This window comes from Chenopodium quinoa, unplaced genomic scaffold (assembly GCF_001683475.1).
Source record: "Chenopodium quinoa cultivar QQ74 unplaced genomic scaffold, ASM168347v1, whole genome shotgun sequence".
Taxonomy (NCBI): Eukaryota; Viridiplantae; Streptophyta; class Magnoliopsida; order Caryophyllales; family Amaranthaceae; genus Chenopodium; species Chenopodium quinoa.
Window position 1 is genome coordinate 1,865,166 of NW_018742903.1, and position 19,051 is coordinate 1,884,216.

Consider the following 19,051-nt stretch of genomic DNA (forward strand, 5'->3'; position numbering starts at 1 on the left):
TTTCCCTGTGGATTCGACCCTACTTCCCTATCAACTTTAGTTAGAGGACTTAGGTAATTCTTTTGATTAAGTGATACGACTTTAGCCTGTCAATAAGAGGTTTTTTTAAATGAAAATTTTAATATACTGGTCAATATGAATAATAAAGGTCACTATGTTAAAATTAGAGTTATATGTTCAATTTAACATCGTACTTAAGGTTCACCTTAAGGTTCACACTAGCATTAAAGGCACACAAGTTTTAATAAAGGTTACTATATTATGTTAAAAATAAGGTTACTACGTTAAAATTAGGGTCACTATATTCAATATAGTGTCAGTTACGTGTGTATAAACCTTAGGTCCACAATAATAGTCCACGCAAGATTTGGGGTTTTGGGGTGAGGGGATGGTGGTTTAAGGGAAAGCGGAAGGGCTGACGCTCAGGAGAGGGGTAAGGACGGCGCGGACCGTGGGTAGCTGGGTTCGGTGCCGACAAAGGAAGGGTGAAGGGGTGGCGCCGGCCGGTGGGAAAGGCATGGGGCAGTGCGGGGGGGTTTGGTGGTTTTATTTTTTAATTAATTAGTTAAAAATAATACTAATATTAATATTAATATAATATTTTTTTTAACTTTTGACCAATCACGTGGTGACAGGTGTACATTAAACCTAATAAAAAATAAAATTACCTGTTTAATAGGTTACCGGTCACCTTTGACTATTTTGGGCGAATGAAGTATAAAGTTGGGATTATTTTGGACGGGCAGAACAAAGTTGAAATTATTTTTAGCAATTTTTCCAAAATTGTGTTAAAAAATCTAGCATTTAGGTTTTATTTATTTATTTATTGCATAATGTGATGTAACTTATATCTTGGAGGTATGTACCTTATAAATGTACGACAAGTACCTTCAAAATTATCAAACAATCGAATTAAAGGACAACCAAGCAAAGTTTTGTAGAGTTGGAGGGGAACTCACCTCGAGACTTTAAGGTCAAGCACCACGAACTACATTTGCTTGGGAGTAGGAGGTTTCCATAACCACCCCCTCTGCTCCCCTCTACTCTCAAATTTAACCTGCGGAGCAGACTGGCTTAACCTGTGAGAGGTGCTGATTTAATAGGGTCTTTCATCTTAGTATTAAGAAAAAATAATAATAAAATAAAATAAAATTGAAGGACACCACTTCCCGCCATAACCAACTACAAAGTACAAAGCTTATTCATTTCATCATTTGAGTTTTTAATTCCAGACTTACCAAACAATTGAATTGAAATCCTCAAAATTCAACCGAATGAATGAGGATTTCTTCTCAGAATCGCTCACTTATATCAATCATCAAACATACCTTTAAACCCAGAATTAAATTTCATTGTTATTGCTATTTTTCATCAATCCCTGATTCCAACCTATTGACATTGTTCAACCAATACGTTGATCCATCCAATGTGCATTCCTGGAATTCAGTCATTGCCGAGCTTGCTCGAAGCGGCGATTCGCTCGAAGCCCTTCGAGCTTTCTCTTCGTTGCGAAAACTATCTCTTCTTCCTAACCGCAATACATTCCCCTGTGCTATCAAGTCCTGCTCGTCTCTGTGTGATCTTTTTTCCGGCCGACAAGCCCATCAGCAGGCTTTTGTGTTCGGTTATGATTATGATCTTTTTGTGTCTTCTGCTTTGATTGATATGTACTCTAAATGTGGGCAGATTTGGGATGCACGCAAGCTGTTCGACGAAATTCCTCAGAGAAATGTTGTGTCTTGGACGTCGATGATCACGGGTTGTGTACAGAACGATGAACCCCATGAGGCTTTGTTGTTGTTAAATGAGTTTTTGGCGGAGGAAAGTGAAATTGAGGGAGAAAAGGAGGGTTTTTCTGTTGATCAAGTTGCTTTGGTTTCGGTTTTATCAGCTTGTGCTCGGGTTTCGAACAAGTTTGCAACTGGTGGGATTCATGGGTTTTCTGTAAAACGGGGTTTGGATGTGTTTTTGGGAGTAGGGAATACTTTGGTAGATGCGTATGCTAAGTGTGGGGAGTTGGTTATGTCGAAGAAGGTGTTTGATGGGATGATAGAGAAAGATGTTATTACTTGGAATACTATGGTTGCAGTGTTTGCACAAAATGGATTGTCCACTGAAGCTATAGAAGTGTTTCATGACATGGTGAATGATAGCGACATTAGATATAATGCAGTGACATTGTCTGCTGTACTGCTGGCATGCTCTCATGCTGGGGCTTTGCTTCATGGCAAGTGCATACACGATCAGGTACTACAAAAGTTGCAATCTTCTAGAAAAGTTTTTGTAGTTTGATTGATTGTCATACCCATTATTGGTGTTTATAATGTTTTGTTGCTTTTTAATGAATAACTATACATTGCTAATGTTGCTTTATATCATTTCGCAGGTGGTTAAAATGGGTTTGGGACAGAATGTATTTGTTGGCACCTCCATTATTGACATGTATTGCAAATGTGGGAGAGTTGCAATGGCCAGGAGAGCATTTGAGCGCATGAAGCTGAAGAATGTGAAGTCTTGGAGTGCAATGATAGCTGGTTATGGGATGCATGGGTATGCCAAAGAAGCACTTGATGTTTTCTATGACATGAAAAGGGTAGGAGTAAAACCAAATTACATAACTTATGTATCAGTTCTAGCTGCATGCAGCCATGCTGGCCTTGTTGACGAAGGCTGGGACTGCTTCACAAGCATGAAAAGGGAATTTGGTGTGGAGCCAGGGGTCGAACACTATGGCTGTATGGTTGATCTTCTCGGTCGTGCTGGTTTACTTGGCAAGGCATATGATTTGGTTAAGGAAATGAAGGTTGAGCCTGATTTTGTGGTATGGGGGGCTCTTTTGGCTGGTTGCCGAATGCATAAAAATTTAGAGCTTGCTGAAATTTCAGCTAGAAAATTGTTTGAATTAGACCCAAGTAATTGTGGGTATTATGTTTTGCTTTCGAATATGTATGCTGATGCTGGAAGGTGGGAAGATGTTGAGAGAATTAGATATTTAATGAAGGAAAATGGTTTGGTTAAACCACCTGGATATAGCTTGCTAGAAGTGAAAGGGAGAGTTCATGTATTTTTGGTTGGAGATAAAGAGCATCCTCAACAGCAGCAAATTTATGAGTACCTGGATAAGCTATATATGAAACTGAAGGAATTCGGATATGTATCTGATAAGACATCAGTTCTTCATGATGTTGATGATGAAGAGAAGGAATTCATCTTACAGGCTCACAGTGAGAAGCTTGCAGTTGCATTTGGTATTATGAATACTGTTCCTGGGACTGTAATCCATGTCACAAAAAACCTCAGGGTTTGCGGTGATTGTCACATTGTGATAAAGCTGATTTCTAAAGTTGTCAACCGAGAGATTGTGGTAAGAGATTCTAAGCGTTTTCACCATTTTAAAGATGGGTCTTGTTCATGTGGTGATTACTGGTAATTGATATAGTTTCTTCCTTGGAAAGAAACGCTCGGTAGATTTGATTATGTCCACTGCAGGAATGGTTATTAAAAGATGATTCTCTACTACTACTTCAGGAGAGGTGGTGGACATGAAATATCCGTATGGATGCTACATACTGTTAGAATGGCTGCTCAATTTATGCTCCGTCTCAATTGTTCATGAGGGATTAGCATTTTTATTGTTGTGGGTATTAAGAGAAGCAAGCAATTCTCTTAGGGAAGATTTCCTTAAGCCAGGTTCCTGAAGGAGAACATTTAATATATGCTTTGTAGACTAACTGTGATGTTAAGACAAGCCAGAACCCAAAAAAAAAAAAAAAAAAAAGAGAGAGAGAGAGAGACTTGCTAACTTGGCTGTGCAAAGGAAAAACATATACTGAATGTTTCAAATTCCAATAATTTAGGTTTATACCAGCAATACAATATGGAATATTTACGTGACATGGTATCAAATTACGGAGAGCATCCTCTGAAAAACTTGTCTAGAAGGATTGATTTCCTCCTTGGAGAACTCTCTTGGATGTGCTGTTTGTTATGATCATTGTAATTTAGAGTACGCTTCAGGGTATCATTTTCGACCCTCAATCTGCTCACCTGAGTTTGGAGCTTTATGATGGTCTCTCTTTTCTCAGAATTTCTTCTGATCAACTCAACCTGCAGCTGTGTATTTTCTTCAACAAGCTTTGAAAATTTGTACTTCACTCCATCAAACCAGGCATTTTCTGGCTGAATACTGCTTCCACCTTTGGGTACCAAGCTATCCGCAGTCCTCTTTATATGCTCAATGTCAGCCATAGTGCCTTCACATTTAGTATCAGCATCTTCTACAGAAGATTCGGGATTAGAATTAGTAGTCTCTAACTGAGAATCATTCCAGGCTCCCAAGTCTTCCAAAATTTTCTTGCTTTTATTGCTGAAAAGGGATGACGATTCTGAAGTATGAACATCTATTGCAACATTTTTTAAGCTTTCATATTTCTCTGCTAAGTTGCGGTAAGATATGCAGAGATCTTGAACTACTTTTGTGATATTTTCTTTTTTTCTTACACATATTTCATCATTTTGCAAGGGAGAATCATCATCTTCCAGAAGAGCCAGAATGACCTTCATTTTTTCATCCACACCTGTGTCAAAGTAGACTCAATTAGATGGAGTCAATTATCTTTTCCCATTGTATGGATTCATCTAATCATCGTTGATTTTTTGGAAAATCATATTATATATTCAAAAAATCTGCATAGTTATGTCCAGCATGATAACCCTTTCAAAGATAGGGGTTGGAATATAACTTTATACTTCCCTCAACAAAACTCCCTGAAACACCACTATATATGTGACAAATGTTTATAAAAAATTGCCCTTGAGGTTAGAACAAACCATTTCTGCATGTTTATTCTATACAGTTTTTACAGAATTGAGAACGTCGCTTTGCTTAAAAAGTATAGATACCATAACCTATGATTCCCTCTTTCCGAAATTGGCTATTGCCTGTTGGAATTGTACTCTGTACTAGGCTACTAGCTATTCAAGGTTATCTTTATATGTATATTTCCAACCAAATATTCTTATGGTATTGGTTTTGGACATGCGATGCAATAAATTGGAATGAACAAGACCCTAATACTTTTAAGAAGATATGAATGTGTACCTGATATAGTACAGTGAAGCCATTGAGAACGACGTACGCAACTAGCAGGTTCCTTGGCAGCGGCTTCGATTATTTCCATTGCGCTAGACGTCATTCTATGTATTGTGAAGAATTAGAACTGTCAAGTGATCAAAACTATGCAAATTTATTTTGTTAGTTGGCTATGGCTTCATGTATATTCATAGCTAATTTCCATATTTGCATTGTATTTTAAAACCTTTTTTTTTTTTTTTTTTTTTTTTTTTGAAAAGTATTTTGAAACCTTTAATTATGCTTGATTTCCGTTATTAGAGTGCTTAATTTTTTGTAACTCCCTATAATGGCTCTTTAATTTGGTTGGAAAGTAAGTACCGTTGTCTTAACTCGCATTATTTTCACCGTTTTACTACCTCTTGAATTTGGCTTTGAACAATTGAACTTTTTTTTTTTTTTTTTTTTTGACAAGTTGAAGAAATGAACTTAAGTTTGTAATTTTGGTTTTTGACAATAACTGTTTTTTTTCTTTTTGTTTTGATATATTAGTTGGGTTATAAGAGAATGAAGAATGGAATTTGCAATGCATATTTTTATAGGGAAAACTTGTGGAATTGTCTTGGTAGTGTGGAACCATTGGTAAACAAAACGTAATTTTCATGCTTTTCAAGAGGGGTGGGGATTGGATTCTATGCTTATTTTGAACTCAATGTATTTAGAATACAATCTAAGAATGTTAATTAAGCAAATTGATTAGTTTTTCCCTATTAGTTTTGGAGGCATGGAATTGGTTCTCACTTTTTGAGTATGATCAATTGACTTTCTCAACGTCTCTAAAAGTTCATTATTAAATAACCAACGTTTAAATAGAAAAAACTTTTAAGAACCCCCCCCCCCCCCCCCCCAATTTTGTGAAATTAATCGGGAAACATAAAATGTGTGATTGTGATCGTTAGAGCGGTATTTAAAATATACATATGATGAAGAAGGCTAGGTGAAAGACTTTTAAATTATAGTCTTAGGGTTTTTAATGTAGTGTGCAGATAGGAAGCTCCTATTTGCTCTTTGATCTCGTCTTCTTATTCTTCAGTATATTCCTCAATCCTCATGTGGTAAACACAATTTTCCAACCGACCTTTTTTTTATGCTCCTCATCACGAGCCTTGTACTTCTCAGCCTTTTGAAACATCTTCTCTATTTCCTGAATGGTTGTGTTCTCTGTTATCTGAACTGTCATGACACTCCCAGCAGTTTCAAGTCCAAGAGACAGTGGAATAACATTAATAGTAGATTTTTGAACTTTTCATAGTCTTCACCATGTAAAATTGCAGTTGGACAACAGCACTATGTCAAAAAACTTATTAAAAAACTGCATGAAAGAAAATTTTGACAGTTCAGTTGTTGAAACGATGAAGATTAAAGTTTAGAAACTTGTTTCATAGATCAGATAAGACAATGACAATTAAAGTTCAAAAACTTGTATATCATATATTGACAGTAACATGATAATTATTCAAAACCTTAGTTTCTTAAAGAGACTCCATCCCCAAGTGAAGCAACCTTTAGAAACACATAATTATCAAGATAATCAGCAGCGACAGGATAAACAATTGCGAAATATAAGTTAGTATAGCTGAGCATCCCCATGAAAGTTTCACTTATAAAGTAATGCATATAATAAGTAATGTCTTGAACATAATCATGAAACTTCTGAAAAAGAAAAAAAATTGTAGCATGAATATCAACAAATCTTTATGGATGAAATTTACTCGCATTATTCCAGAAGCACAAAGCCTCAGATTTTGTGGTATGTTTTACTATTCAAAAATCACATAAAATTACAGGAAATAAGTGATAATATGTCAGCCACTCAGCATGTACTTACGAGCTTCCTAAAAAAGACGGAACCTGGGTAACTCTTCTTTCAACTAGTACCTCCCCCTCCCACAAGTTATTTTCTCATTGCTAGACTTTTATGATATTTGCAAACTTGGGGACTCCCCAACCCACCCCCCTTAACTTTCCTCCCTCCTTCCCCCCTCCCCTGTTTGTAATATGCCTCTCGTCTTACTTGCTCCCTCCTTTACCCTCCTCTCTCAACGGTTTACTCGCCTTCTACTCTCATTCCCTTTTTCAAGTCTCCCTTCCTTTTCCTTTCTCCATCTCACTCTTCTTCGTTAATTGGTTTTAAAATATTAGTTAAGGTTAGTATTAAAGCTAATGTAAATGTTTCTTAGTTATCTTTAATGCAAAAACGTTTAATTTTGTTTTCACATATTCTCTAGCTCTTTAACTCCAAAGTTACCATTTTTCCATTTAACTTTAGTATAACTGTATAATAGGAGCTTTATATATCAAAACCCAGAAATGTACTCAAAATGATTACTCGAAAAATTGGTTCGAGTGTTATAAGCAATTTCTTTTACACCCTCAGCACCCACACCCTCTGACTTTTTATTTCCCTTTTGAATCAAGCAACATCCCAAGCTAAGCATTGAACTACTATAAAGTCGCAAAAATAAAGCTAATTAACACAATTTCCACAAAATTCAACATTAAAGCTCCATAATAAGCATCAAAAGACCCAAAAGATAAAGAGTATGGCACATCATCTACTTACCTCAAAGCTAATATTACAACTCTTGACGACTACATGATTTCCCCAATCCGTTTTCAGCTGGTGCCAAGTATGCCTATAACAAATTTGAAAGCAAAGAGAGAACAAGGAACTTCAGAAAAACATAAACATATACTGATCACTTAACACAATTAAGCACCAATTTCTCCTTCCTAAACAGAGGTCAAAGCTTGAAGGTACACATATTTCACAAAATCAAATTCTACATATATTAAAGAAACATACGCAACTTTTCTCATAAAAGGTAGAAACTATAACTAATAACTTGGAACCTAGACTAAATTGATAAAACTATCTAGAACACTCTGAAACTAAAATAAAGAACATACATATGCTATTAAGGATTCTAAAGCAGATATTTGATTATGTACATGACTTATATATTGATCGTATGTAATTATTGTCTTTTATTACATTTAGTTTAATCTCATTTTTTTCTGGTTGTTGCAGTGACAGGCTAACAACGGATATAGAAAAAATATTTAGAAATAAGAATATAATCTTTTGAAAGCAGATCTAATATCACATTAGTTACTCCATAATCTGACAACACCATATGAACCCAAACATAAATATATACTACATATATACCATAGAACATGAAAGAGACGAAGGGGGAATAAGAAGCTTTTTGAAATAGACATTACATTTCATGAGGAACAATGCCGCTGACTATATGTTAATTTTATGACAAAATGAGAATAATTTGGCCCATAATCAAGAAGGCTTCAATACAATATAAGAAATTAAGGAGTAGGTACCTTATATCTCTAGGGCAAGCAATTCTTCGTGGAGATAAAACCCAAAGAGGCATTTTTTGAAGATGTAACTTTTGATGAAAAACCTCACCCGTTTCTTACCTATTTCTCCAAAATTATGATTTGAGAATGATAACCATGTTAATAAATGAGATGAAAGCAAAATACCTAAATTAAATAACTCAACATTGCAAATCTATGCTCTTAAAAATGAGAGTGCAAAGCAAATTCCCTAAATTAAATAACCCAATAAATAGGGGTATGAATCCTAACCTTAAAGGGCGGGATAACATGCTCTAAAAAATGAGAATGCAAAGCAAAGTCCCTAAATTAAATAACCCAATTAAAAAGGGTACGAATCCTAAACCTTAAAAGGAGGGTTAACATTAGCATTAATATTAATATGTAAGATATAGCTCGTGAAGATTTAGTTAAGGTGAGAGAGAGAAAGAAACTTAGAAATGTTATACATGAATAGTACTTGTTTTAGCTGGTTAAATTGGTAGTGTCTAGCCAATCCAAGGCCAAGGATCGTGAACACCGTTTGATAATTTAATTTCATCAAATTACAGATTAGTTTTCCATTTCCCCTTTCTTCTCTTCTAATTGTAGCTCTAGTTCTTAAATTTTCAGTAAGCTACACAAACATGCTCTTTACATCAAATTTAAAAATCAATGAACATGAATCTAATGAATAAATGAATAAATCAGGACATTTGGCATGTCAAGAGACAGAAATAAACAAAAACAGAACACTCTAATCGAGAACAAAAAATGGTTTAAAAATTCCCAAAACCAAAGATCACCCATATGAAAGATGAAGCTTAGAACCCCACCATTTCAAAATCCCACCGCTATAGCTTCTTGAAGGCAATACCTTATCAGCCATGGGATTCGAAAGTGCGCCAAATGGCGTGCCTAGATGCGTGTGAAAGTAGCTTCCCCAGTCAGCTCATTAACACTTGAAAGCAAGAAAGGAGGATCAGCACTGACCTTTATATTTTGCTCCTTGGAATTATATTCCAAATGAATTTTTTAAGGAATAAACAGAGACACTACAAGCAACTATATTAATAGTTTAGCAATCTGAGAAGAAATCTAACTTTGCTTTCATCAAAGCCTTCTGTATTGTATATCCAACAAAGCTACCAAAAGCAGAATGTTCTTTGAGAATAAGAACTGCAATTAGCATACCAGTTCTGAGATTGAAATTTGTGTTGGAATGTTGGCTTCCGCAACCAAATGAGTGCCATCAGTAATATGAATCACAAAGACCGTACAACATTAGAAATCAAGGAAATTGTAAGAAAATTGTCATGTACCTATTTACCAGGCAGCATCTTTTAGGGAATCCACACGGCAAGATAACTGAAAAACACAAAATATTAGGTGACATAGATTTCATAAGGTTTAAGCTATGTACAGGTACAACATATTACAGGAGACCTTGAAAGCAAGATTTGAAAACTCGGGGAGAAAAGGAATGACTAATGCCTTTATGAGTTTCGAGTCACAGAAAAAAAAAAAAAAAAAAAAAAACCTTCTGAAAAAAACACAATGGATCTCGTGTTAAGAACTTCATATTCAGAACAGAGTTACCCAAAAAATCGAATTTGCTTGACAAAATAATTTCTTATTCATAATAGACTTCCTGCATTGACGTGCTGCCACTAACCTCTCCCATTTCAAGCACCTCTAATGCCTCTTTGTATTGATGTGTTCTCATTAGCTGCTTTCCTTTTGTATATACGCAGCGTAAGACCCATCATTATTTCCCTGTCATATACAAAATATAAGGCAACTCCGCGCATGCAGTTGCTTCTCAACAATTGAAACTAAAGAGAGACTTCCATGGTGCATACAATAGCTTGCAATCAGCAAACACATATCTTTGATCTGTCAGAACCAATATTAACCTCTGCCCTCTTAGATCCTCAAGCTCAATATTGTAGTTATCAATAGGTAGCAATCCAACCTTCTGCCCTCTTTGATCCTCAAGCTCAATGTTGTAGTCATCATTAGATAGCAATCCATCAGCATGTCTCTTGACAAGCATAGCAACAGCCATCCTGGTATATTTAAAGAAAGGTAAATTTTAAGGCATTAAGCAGTAGAGAGGCAACAATCAAGCTAAGATGGCGTTTGGTTATAGGAAGCAATAACCAATCTCATTCTCCTTTAAATTTACATTAAGAAAATTAAGGTATATATGTTCAAACAAACAATTGTTAGCAGTTTTGTAAAAGCATAGAGTCCCAAGTGAAAATATAAAACTTCGAATGCTCCAAGAATAAGTTGATAATACCACAGAAATTATGATCCACAAACAGCAGATTGCAGACCTTTATAAAGCAATTCAGTTCCGAATCAAATCCCCTTATAATCTTATAGCTAGCACATAACAAACAAAATTAGACCCAAAGCTTTCAATTCTAATTAACATTACTAAAGAAGGCACTTCTTCACAGCTTCCTAGGAACAGATTAAATATTAGGCTAGGTATATAATAAATACACAAGGATATAAAATTTATGCACTAATATTTATCTTAATATAGCGGCAAGTGTTACATTGGAGTATGAATAATAGGATAACTGAGGTATAAGAGGTAGAGAGCATTAGAGCAAGCCTATTACATTATTGATATAATTGGCTGGTTTGGAGCAATGGAAAGCTAAAAAAAGTGAGAGGAAGACCGGCTCCGGTTTTGTATGATGGAAACTCGACTTCTTCTCCTGCTCATTATTCTTGCTCTCCTTTAGAGGTAAACAAAAAGAGCAATATCCATGTAATCCTAAGAATCTTACCTAACCTATCCAAACAATGTGCTACTATGAATCCATCAGTAAGTAAAAAAAATTAAAATTTGAGATTAATGTCAGAACCAATCTTCTTTTCTAACTCAAAAGTGAGAAAAAGATATTTAACACATTGTTCAAATTCTCTAATCTGCTCCATTTATTTGCTGAACTTCAGTCAAAGTTTTTGGTAAACATTCTAATAAATTAATGCAAATATAAAGAGTGCATTTTAGTAACAATTAATAATCCACACGACCCTTTAAAATTATAGTTTGAATGATGAAATCAGATTTAGTAAGCATGTTTATACCATGGCATCATATATTGCTACGCAGGTTTCATCGCGAAGATCATTAGGACTAATATGTTTAGACAAAAATAATGCACCCTTATAGTCGTTATAGATAGAGATTTGCCTATCTTTCATCTCTTCAACCAAAACCATATATGACTATAAGAGTAGTTTGTCTACTGTTATATGACTCGAGAATCTTACTCCACAGTCCTTGTTAATCCTGATGTGGAATTTTAAAACCAAGATCATTAGGACTAATAAGACCAGCCGTTTAAAAACCATGGAACTTTACTTCAAGAACTCTAGTAGGAATGGCATATTGTTCCTTAGTCCCAATAAATCTCCTCTTACTTATAATCAGATGTGCATGGCAAATGTGAATCAACATCCCACCAACACATGATAGAATACCCTCTCCCAAGCTTGAATGAAACAACATGCTCAAACATAAATCAAATAATCCATGGGAGGTGAAAAGAAAGAAATCAATCCAACAATACCAACATATGTCCAACAAGTCACCAACCATTAGAGAAAGAGCAAGGATGGATATTATCGGATGGAGGTGGGTGTAAATACCCGCAAAAGATCCAATTAAACCTTTCAAAGCCAACAATCTCTAATAGTGACTCTCGCTTTCCATATGCTAGCAAATGTGGAGTCATACTTCCTTGATTCTTGATCCAAACCAATGCACCAAAGTATATGAAGTTATGTACCTAGCAAAGGGCACACAAACATTTTCATGAGAGAAAATCTATTCCAAAAAGAAAAGAAAATGAAAGCAATAAAACACGGGTTACTTCCCGAGAAAGACTTGCTTATGGTCCAAGCGTGACCGCTCTAGTAAATAATATTGCAACGAACGCAAGAGTTTGTCAAATGCACTACTACACATCTCATAAGGTAGTAAGCACATGACGGGAAGAGGGCGTGCAACAAGGATAGTGCACGCAAAGGAGGAGAGAGATGTCGAGAAAAAAAAGAAGCAAAGGAAAATTCAATAGATTAAGAAGAAGAAGAAAGCAAACTCTCCTCAAAATGTTTTTGGGTGGTAGAATCACCCTTTTCCTCAATAATTAATGAGTGGGGAACATGAAAAACATCAAAGACTAGGGGATCCCCAATAGGCTCATTGACAAGTGAAGGGAGGGACATAAGATAGGAAGGGATATGGTTAAATTTCCTTGAAAAAGGGACATGAGAAGAAGAGATAGGAGCAATGGTCTCACAAATGAACTCTTCCTCACCACCATTCCTCTCGTCACCAATAAGAGCATGGAAGTCAATATTGAATCTTCAAAAGAAGGACACTCGTGATCTCCATCTACCTCAAACATCCAACTTCCAAGAGAAACTACATCATCCTCTTCATCACAACAATGAACAACAACTCCCTCAATATCCTTAAATCCCAAAGTCTCAAAACCATGCATGTATGAATGGATGCAAATTCATTTCAAACTCATCTCTCTCCCATGAAACATTCTCAATGAACTCATTCAAAAGGCTATGATTATTTATTTGAACCTCAAAGAACATTTTTGACATAACCTCAAACGAGTCCAAATACTTGTGGATAGAAGAGTCACAATCATGCACTTGAGACTCATCACAATCAACAAAGGAAGGGGAGTTTAGATTCACAAAATTATCATCATCATCATCACTCTCAACTCCCTTTCCTTCACTCCTATGCTCACTAATAGGATCCTCACAAACTCTTGGTTGCTCAAAAACATCATCATCATCCTCAACACACACATTGGATTTGAAATTTTCACAATATGCCTAATTTGAGATTCAAAAATATCAATAAGAGACTTAAAAGGTGTAGAAGGTTGGGGTTCAACAAGGGAAGAAGGATCACAACCAAGACTGGAAGCATTAGCATTAGAAGCAATAGCATATCATCACATTGGGGAGTGAGGGCGCAATCAAGCACATGACATTCGTCATTGAGGAAATAAGGCACATCACAAGTAGGCATGGTAAATAATGAAGAATATTGAAACACACCATGAGCATCAACTTGAGCATGTATCTCATCATTATGAACAATAGGGGAAATAGATTTGAAAGCATTCATTCTAGGTTCACTAATGGGATCATGTGTTAAATTATGGGAAGTCATGCTAACATTTGAAGAATTAACACATTGGGCATCAATATTAGAATCATGATTACCCTTACTATAGACATCCCAAGCAAATCAAACATAAACTCTAAAATCACAATTATGCATGCTTTCAACTATGTCCCTAGTTTGCTCATTCAAACCAAAATAACAAATCTCACAAGCCTCCAAAGACTACAACAATTATAGTCCAAAAATCCCTCAAGTATATTGAAATATTCACAAAAAAGCTCATTGTCATATTGAGGAAATGAGAGACATGCCATTTTTTTTTTCACAAAACAAACAAAAATCAAATAAAAGAAAAGTATATACAAAGACCTAGATTCAAGCAACCAAAAACACTCAAACATAGACACCGTTCCCTGATAACGACGCCATTTTGACGTAGGGAAAACTAGGTCGTTGACAAATCCTCCCTAGAGCCAAACCAAATTTATAATCACTCAAAAAACCTAAATACAAGTATAGAGGTAAGTCAAGGGTCGAACCAATAGGAACGGTTATGTTCAAGTGTTTCCAATTAACGCCTAAGCTAAGTCGAAGTCAAAGGTTAGAAGGTAACATTATTCAACTACCAAAACAAAGAAGCAAACAAATGAAACACTAGGGAATGGGGATTAACAAGTAATCATGACAATTGCAACAACTTGGGAAGGTCAAATCAATCAATGGTTGTGAAGACTAATGATAAGAGCTATCAATCGGAATCAAGAGCTATCTCCTATTCATTAAGCTAGGTTTCCTCTATTAATAACAAAGTAGGAGAATCACAATTCAAACCAATCAACAATTGCAAATCCTAATCAAGTGGTCATGTCATTAGGATCTGCAATGTAATCTAGCATAGTTCTCAAGGCCTAATCAAACTAAGCACATGCAAACTTACATTAATCACTTTAATCTCAACAATCAATCAGCATAATTCCCAAATTAATCACAATCAATCAATCATACAAGTTTTACCCAAACCCTAGCAAAACAACTACTCAAGAATCATCATCTGATCAACAAACAAGTAAATGAAATCAAGAATCAACAAATATGAAGAACAACTACACTAATCAAGATTTAATCATCAAAATCAAATCAAATAAACATGAAATTAAATAAAGCAATAAGATGAGATAGAGTTAGAAATGCTCATTAATAATTGAGAAGATCTTCAATACAATTGTCACCCTTGCATCACCAATCTCTCAAATCACCATTGAAATCTCTCACTTTCTCTCTCTAAATCTACTCCTAAAACTAAACCTAAAACTAGAGAGAGAAACTCTCAACTAAGCTAAAATTATGAGGAAAATAATGTCTAAAAACCTCTTACAAAAATCGGTTATAAAAGGGTATTTTTTAGGAGGCGGGAATACGAATTCAAAATAACCCAAAAAACAGGGAAACACGCCCACGCAAGAGCTACGCGCCCTCGCTGCGTTGGGTGTGCACGCTCGCGCTCTTTTGAGGTTTTTTTATGCTTTGTAGCTTCGTGCGCTCGCAAATAGGTCTTCATGTGCGCACGCAATATCTTCATGATAGTCACCAAGTATGGCAGATTCAGATGGAGTTGACGGTGTGTTTAACACCATGATCTCATGAGAGCGTGGCTTGAGAGCGCAAGAGCTAGATCTTGGATAAAGGAACTTGAGAACTTGAGAGCGCAAGATTGCACCATAGTTATAGGGCATTTGCAACTGAGCTGGTTGAGATAGAGGAACTAGAGTTAGAGTACAATGAGCTTGACTTCTGCTAGTCCTGGCTCAGCTGGTATGATTGGAGAGGGTATGGTTTGACATTTCATCCGGCATGGTGGGAGTAGAAGCAGTGTTTGAGTAGTAGGACTGTGCCCACTCCTGCCGCTTGTGCCGAAGGTAGTCTCTAGCATCCTTGAAGTGTTGGGAAGACTTATTTGGCTGCCTCAGAGGTGGCTTCATCTGCCCCCAGCCAAATTCGATTTCTCAAGAAGCCTTGACCAGTTCGTCTGAGGCACCCTAGGGGACTTCGGTTGCCTCCTGAACAAAGTAACTCCCGCATCTTTAGTGTTGGCCACATGGGGCTTTTTCTTGGTACCCTCTCCTTCTTTCATGGGCGGATGCTTAGAAGAAGAAGGCGTCAAACTCTTTTCGGAATTTGGCTAAAGTGGCCTGCAAAGAGCCGACCGTCACAAGAGGATCCTCGGCCTCATGGAATAAGGCGGTTAGAGGATCGTTGTTGTTGATCGTAACCTCAATATTCTCTGCACGGCCGTCCTAACTAGGACCGGGTGTTTGGCCGTCTTTAGCCATTTTAGACATGTATACCCACAGACGCCACCAAATGTTTCGGGACAATCATTCGGGATACAGGTATTGAATATAGCTACACTTGCAAAATAACGAATATTGTGTCAAACAGAATATTCGCCTCCGGCGATCAAGTTAGTGAACGGAAAACAAAAGTTTATAGAGAGAGAAAGTAGAGAGAATTAAGAGCAATTTCTATGCAATAAATGAGATGTCTTAATCCACCCCACCTATCATAAATGATTAAGGTATTTATAGGGGTTGGAATATGTGCATTCTAGGGCTAGTGCCCTAAAAAGGAGTGATCTAATTGGTGGCACAATCATAGTACGACCCGTGTCCTTTGGGGGCGCCGTCATGACGCCCTTTTCGGTATTTGGGCCTTCTGATGTAAGGAAGCCTTCTCTCTTTCAACTACTCCCATGTTTGGCCACGTGTCATCTTCCTATTGGGACACGTGTCACCTTTTTTATTGGGTCACGTGTCGCTATAGGATTGGACCGCGTGGTGGGGTAATTTTTACCCTAATTAGAAAACATCAACAAATCAATGTTTAGTTTTCAGTAAATCAACCTACCAAGCAAGGACCAAAGACTCAATCTATAGAACATGCATGCATGAACAACACGTAGAACTGCCATAGTAAGAAAATTACCTTTTCTTTTGTGCCAGCACTACCAACAACATAACAACCATGTATTTTGAAAGTTGACCAACAATCTACCCAACCACTCCGGAAGCTGCAGAGACAAAAGCACAATCTCCCTCTTTTGGCGAATAGACTTCTTGTAAAGCTATAGGATAACTCCAATAATTAACCCCCCTTTTGATTGAGAACTATAAGTAAATTAAGAATAAGGAAAATACACCAAAACAAGATCGCTAATAATTTGCAACAAGTTACTATAGAAAATTCTCAGAAATTGAATGAAAAATGATCAAATTCATCAATAAATCAGGGAAACTCAATCGACTAAAGCACAAATTTTTATAAAAAAAATGAAAGAAATGCTAACCAGGACAACAAACCCTGAAAAAAATACCACAATTTTAAATTTTATTGTTTAATCAAAACCCTAACAAAATTAAAAGCGAAAAAAATGAAGAAAAAGAAATTAACTTTGGAGGACTAATAGCTTTTATTTTTTGAAAAAGAAAAAAAAAACATATTAAGTGAAGAAAATAAAAAATTATTCATAGCAAAGTGCTATGGTAGATGAGAGGAGAAAGGAAGCTTACGCAAACACGAGTTGGGATGAAGAAAAAGATATGGAGACTTTGCTGCTTTTCTGATTGAATTTAGGTTGGCGTTGCCGTGAATTACCAGATGAATTACTCAAATTCGCTAAGTTGAAGAAATGGGGAAACCCTACAAAATTACATAAAGCTGGAGTTCTATAGAGGAGGAGAAGAAGAGAGAAACTTCGATTAAGAATGAAAGGTAACGAGGAAAAGCTTCTCCACACACAGCCATGAAGCTAACTTTACCAAATCAAATTGTATAGAAACAAATTTAATAAAAGCAAGGCATTATCGTTAGAGCACTGCTGATAAGCTATAGTAACGTTCCTTACTTTTTATTAAGGAGTTTAGAAGGAGTAACAAATTAATAACATGATATTTAAAGCAGGATACCCTAAGTGTAAGCTTTCCTCCTATTACTTTTCACAAGGAAGAAGGATGTAAGATGATGTAATGCTTTGCCTAAGGATCAAAGGAAATGCATATCAATATATATTATTAAAATTTAATGGCAAGTCATGCAATCCCACCGCGTGTCGCCATTGCTTATGTAGCATAGTGTCGTACTATAATCAATCACCAATGTTTTCTGGCTAAAAAAATTGTAATTTATTTGGAGTTTTATTTGAACCCATGACCTCACATTCACTAAAGTCAAATTTTAACCACTATTCTAATGACACAACTTATGACAATAAAGTCATATTAAATAGAGTTATTCTCCTTCATAATTCTAAGATTTTAATTGTTAACTTATACATGTATATTTCAACAACAATATGATTATAAAATTAATCTCATTTCTTTAATTACTCATTCATAATTCTCATATATAGGTCATATGTATTTAAAATACGTAACTTAAAAATGCATAGCAATTTAAAAGGTTTTTTTTTCAATTAACCACATTATACATTTACTATACTAAGGAATTTTTTATGACAACTAAGGAATCGATTTAACTAATAAATTAAACTTATGTAAAATTTAAGTTCATGCAGATTGAATGAATAATGAATTTTGATGCTCAATAATTTTTTAAAAATAAACCATTGATACTTTTTTTCTTATAAAATAATAACTCAGGGCATCGCCCGAGCCAAAAAGTAGTTGAGAGTTTAAATTGTTGCCTTATGTTGATCATAGCCATTACTAATTCTCCATCAATATATACTTTATATGTTAAAAATCATTCCTAAAAAGGTTTGTGTGTCACATTACCACTAACATTACAACAATTATTCCATGTCATTTTAATGAAAAAACATCTCACATGTTTCAAACGCTGAACCCCATGGATATAAAAGATCATAATTCTTACCATATATCTTAGTCAATAGTAATATATGTTTTATGTACACATAAATTAATATATCTTGAAGTAAGCTTAAAATAAGAATTAAAAATAATTATATAGCTTAGAAAAAATTAATAAAGAGTAATAGCCTCAACAATTCCAAGATGGTGTAGAGTTATTAACTTTAAATTCTCTTTATTAACATTTTGTTTTAAAGCAGCAATCCGGTGCAATATCCGGGCCACACACTAGTTTTATCATTAAAACTCAAAGTCACAACATGTTATTGCATGTGTCACAGCTGTCACCTCTTCTATATTAGACTTGGTTCTATATGAGCAATGACATGTCAAAACCTATTTATCTATACTATATAGTGTAAAAACTAAAAATTATTGAAAATTTATAATTGGATTATACTTTGTACCGCCAATATGAGCAAATGACATGTCAAAACCTATTTATCTATACTATATAGTGTAAAAACTAAAAATTATTGAAAATTTATAATTGGATTATACTTTGTACCG

The 19,051-nt window shown here is 35.4% G+C and overlaps 3 protein-coding genes across 3 annotated transcripts; 1 reads left to right on the plus strand and 2 right to left on the minus strand.

Annotated features, from left to right (window-relative positions):
• Positions 1 to 769: 769 nt before the first annotated feature.
• Positions 770 to 3,502, plus strand: LOC110727218 (pentatricopeptide repeat-containing protein At3g26782, mitochondrial-like). Its single transcript, XM_021906783.1, has 2 exons — positions 770 to 2,247; positions 2,387 to 3,502. The coding sequence occupies exons 1-2, from the start codon at positions 1,279 to 1,281 to the stop codon at positions 3,428 to 3,430; spliced, it is 2,013 nt and encodes a 670-aa protein (XP_021762475.1). The 5' UTR covers positions 770 to 1,278; the 3' UTR covers positions 3,431 to 3,502.
• A 359-nt stretch (positions 3,503 to 3,861) lies between these two features.
• LOC110727219 (protein NETWORKED 2C-like) lies at positions 3,862 to 9,702 on the minus strand. Its single transcript, XM_021906784.1, has 4 exons — positions 8,474 to 9,702; positions 7,695 to 7,767; positions 5,102 to 6,443; positions 3,862 to 4,577 (listed from the first exon to the last, which is right to left on the minus strand). The coding sequence occupies exons 3-4, from the start codon at positions 5,193 to 5,195 to the stop codon at positions 3,907 to 3,909; spliced, it is 765 nt and encodes a 254-aa protein (XP_021762476.1). The 5' UTR covers positions 5,196 to 6,443; positions 7,695 to 7,767; positions 8,474 to 9,702; the 3' UTR covers positions 3,862 to 3,906.
• A 142-nt stretch (positions 9,703 to 9,844) lies between these two features.
• On the minus strand, positions 9,845 to 17,639 carry LOC110727220. Its single transcript, XM_021906786.1, has 4 exons — positions 17,222 to 17,639; positions 16,638 to 16,776; positions 10,333 to 10,539; positions 9,845 to 10,246 (listed from the first exon to the last, which is right to left on the minus strand). The coding sequence occupies exons 2-4, from the start codon at positions 16,676 to 16,678 to the stop codon at positions 10,156 to 10,158; spliced, it is 339 nt and encodes a 112-aa protein (XP_021762478.1). The 5' UTR covers positions 16,679 to 16,776; positions 17,222 to 17,639; the 3' UTR covers positions 9,845 to 10,155.
• Between the last annotated feature and the right edge of the window lie 1,412 nt (positions 17,640 to 19,051).

Bases quoted from the DNA above. Each gene is read 5' to 3' on its own strand.
- LOC110727219 (XM_021906784.1), bottom strand. From the start codon at position 5,195: ATGACGTCTAGCGCAATGGAAATAATCGAAGCCGCTGCCAAGGAACCT. The intron at 4,578-5,101 runs GTACACATTCAT...ACTTTGACACAG, and splicing joins GCTTCACTGTACTATATCAG to GTGTGGATGAAAAAATGAAG.
- LOC110727220 (XM_021906786.1), bottom strand. From the start codon at position 16,678: ATGGTTGTTATGTTGTTGGTAGTGCTGGCACAAAAGAAAAG. The intron at 10,540-16,637 runs GTAATTTTCTTA...TAAATATACCAG, and splicing joins GTGCTGGCACAAAAGAAAAG to GATGGCTGTTGCTATGCTTG. The intron at 10,247-10,332 runs GTATGCACCATG...TGTATATGACAG, and splicing joins TTTGCTGATTGCAAGCTATT to GGAAATAATGATGGGTCTTA.
- LOC110727218 (XM_021906783.1), top strand. From the start codon at position 1,279: ATGAGGATTTCTTCTCAGAATCGCTCACTTATATCAATCATCAAACAT. The intron at 2,248-2,386 runs GTACTACAAAAG...ATCATTTCGCAG, and splicing joins GCAAGTGCATACACGATCAG to GTGGTTAAAATGGGTTTGGG.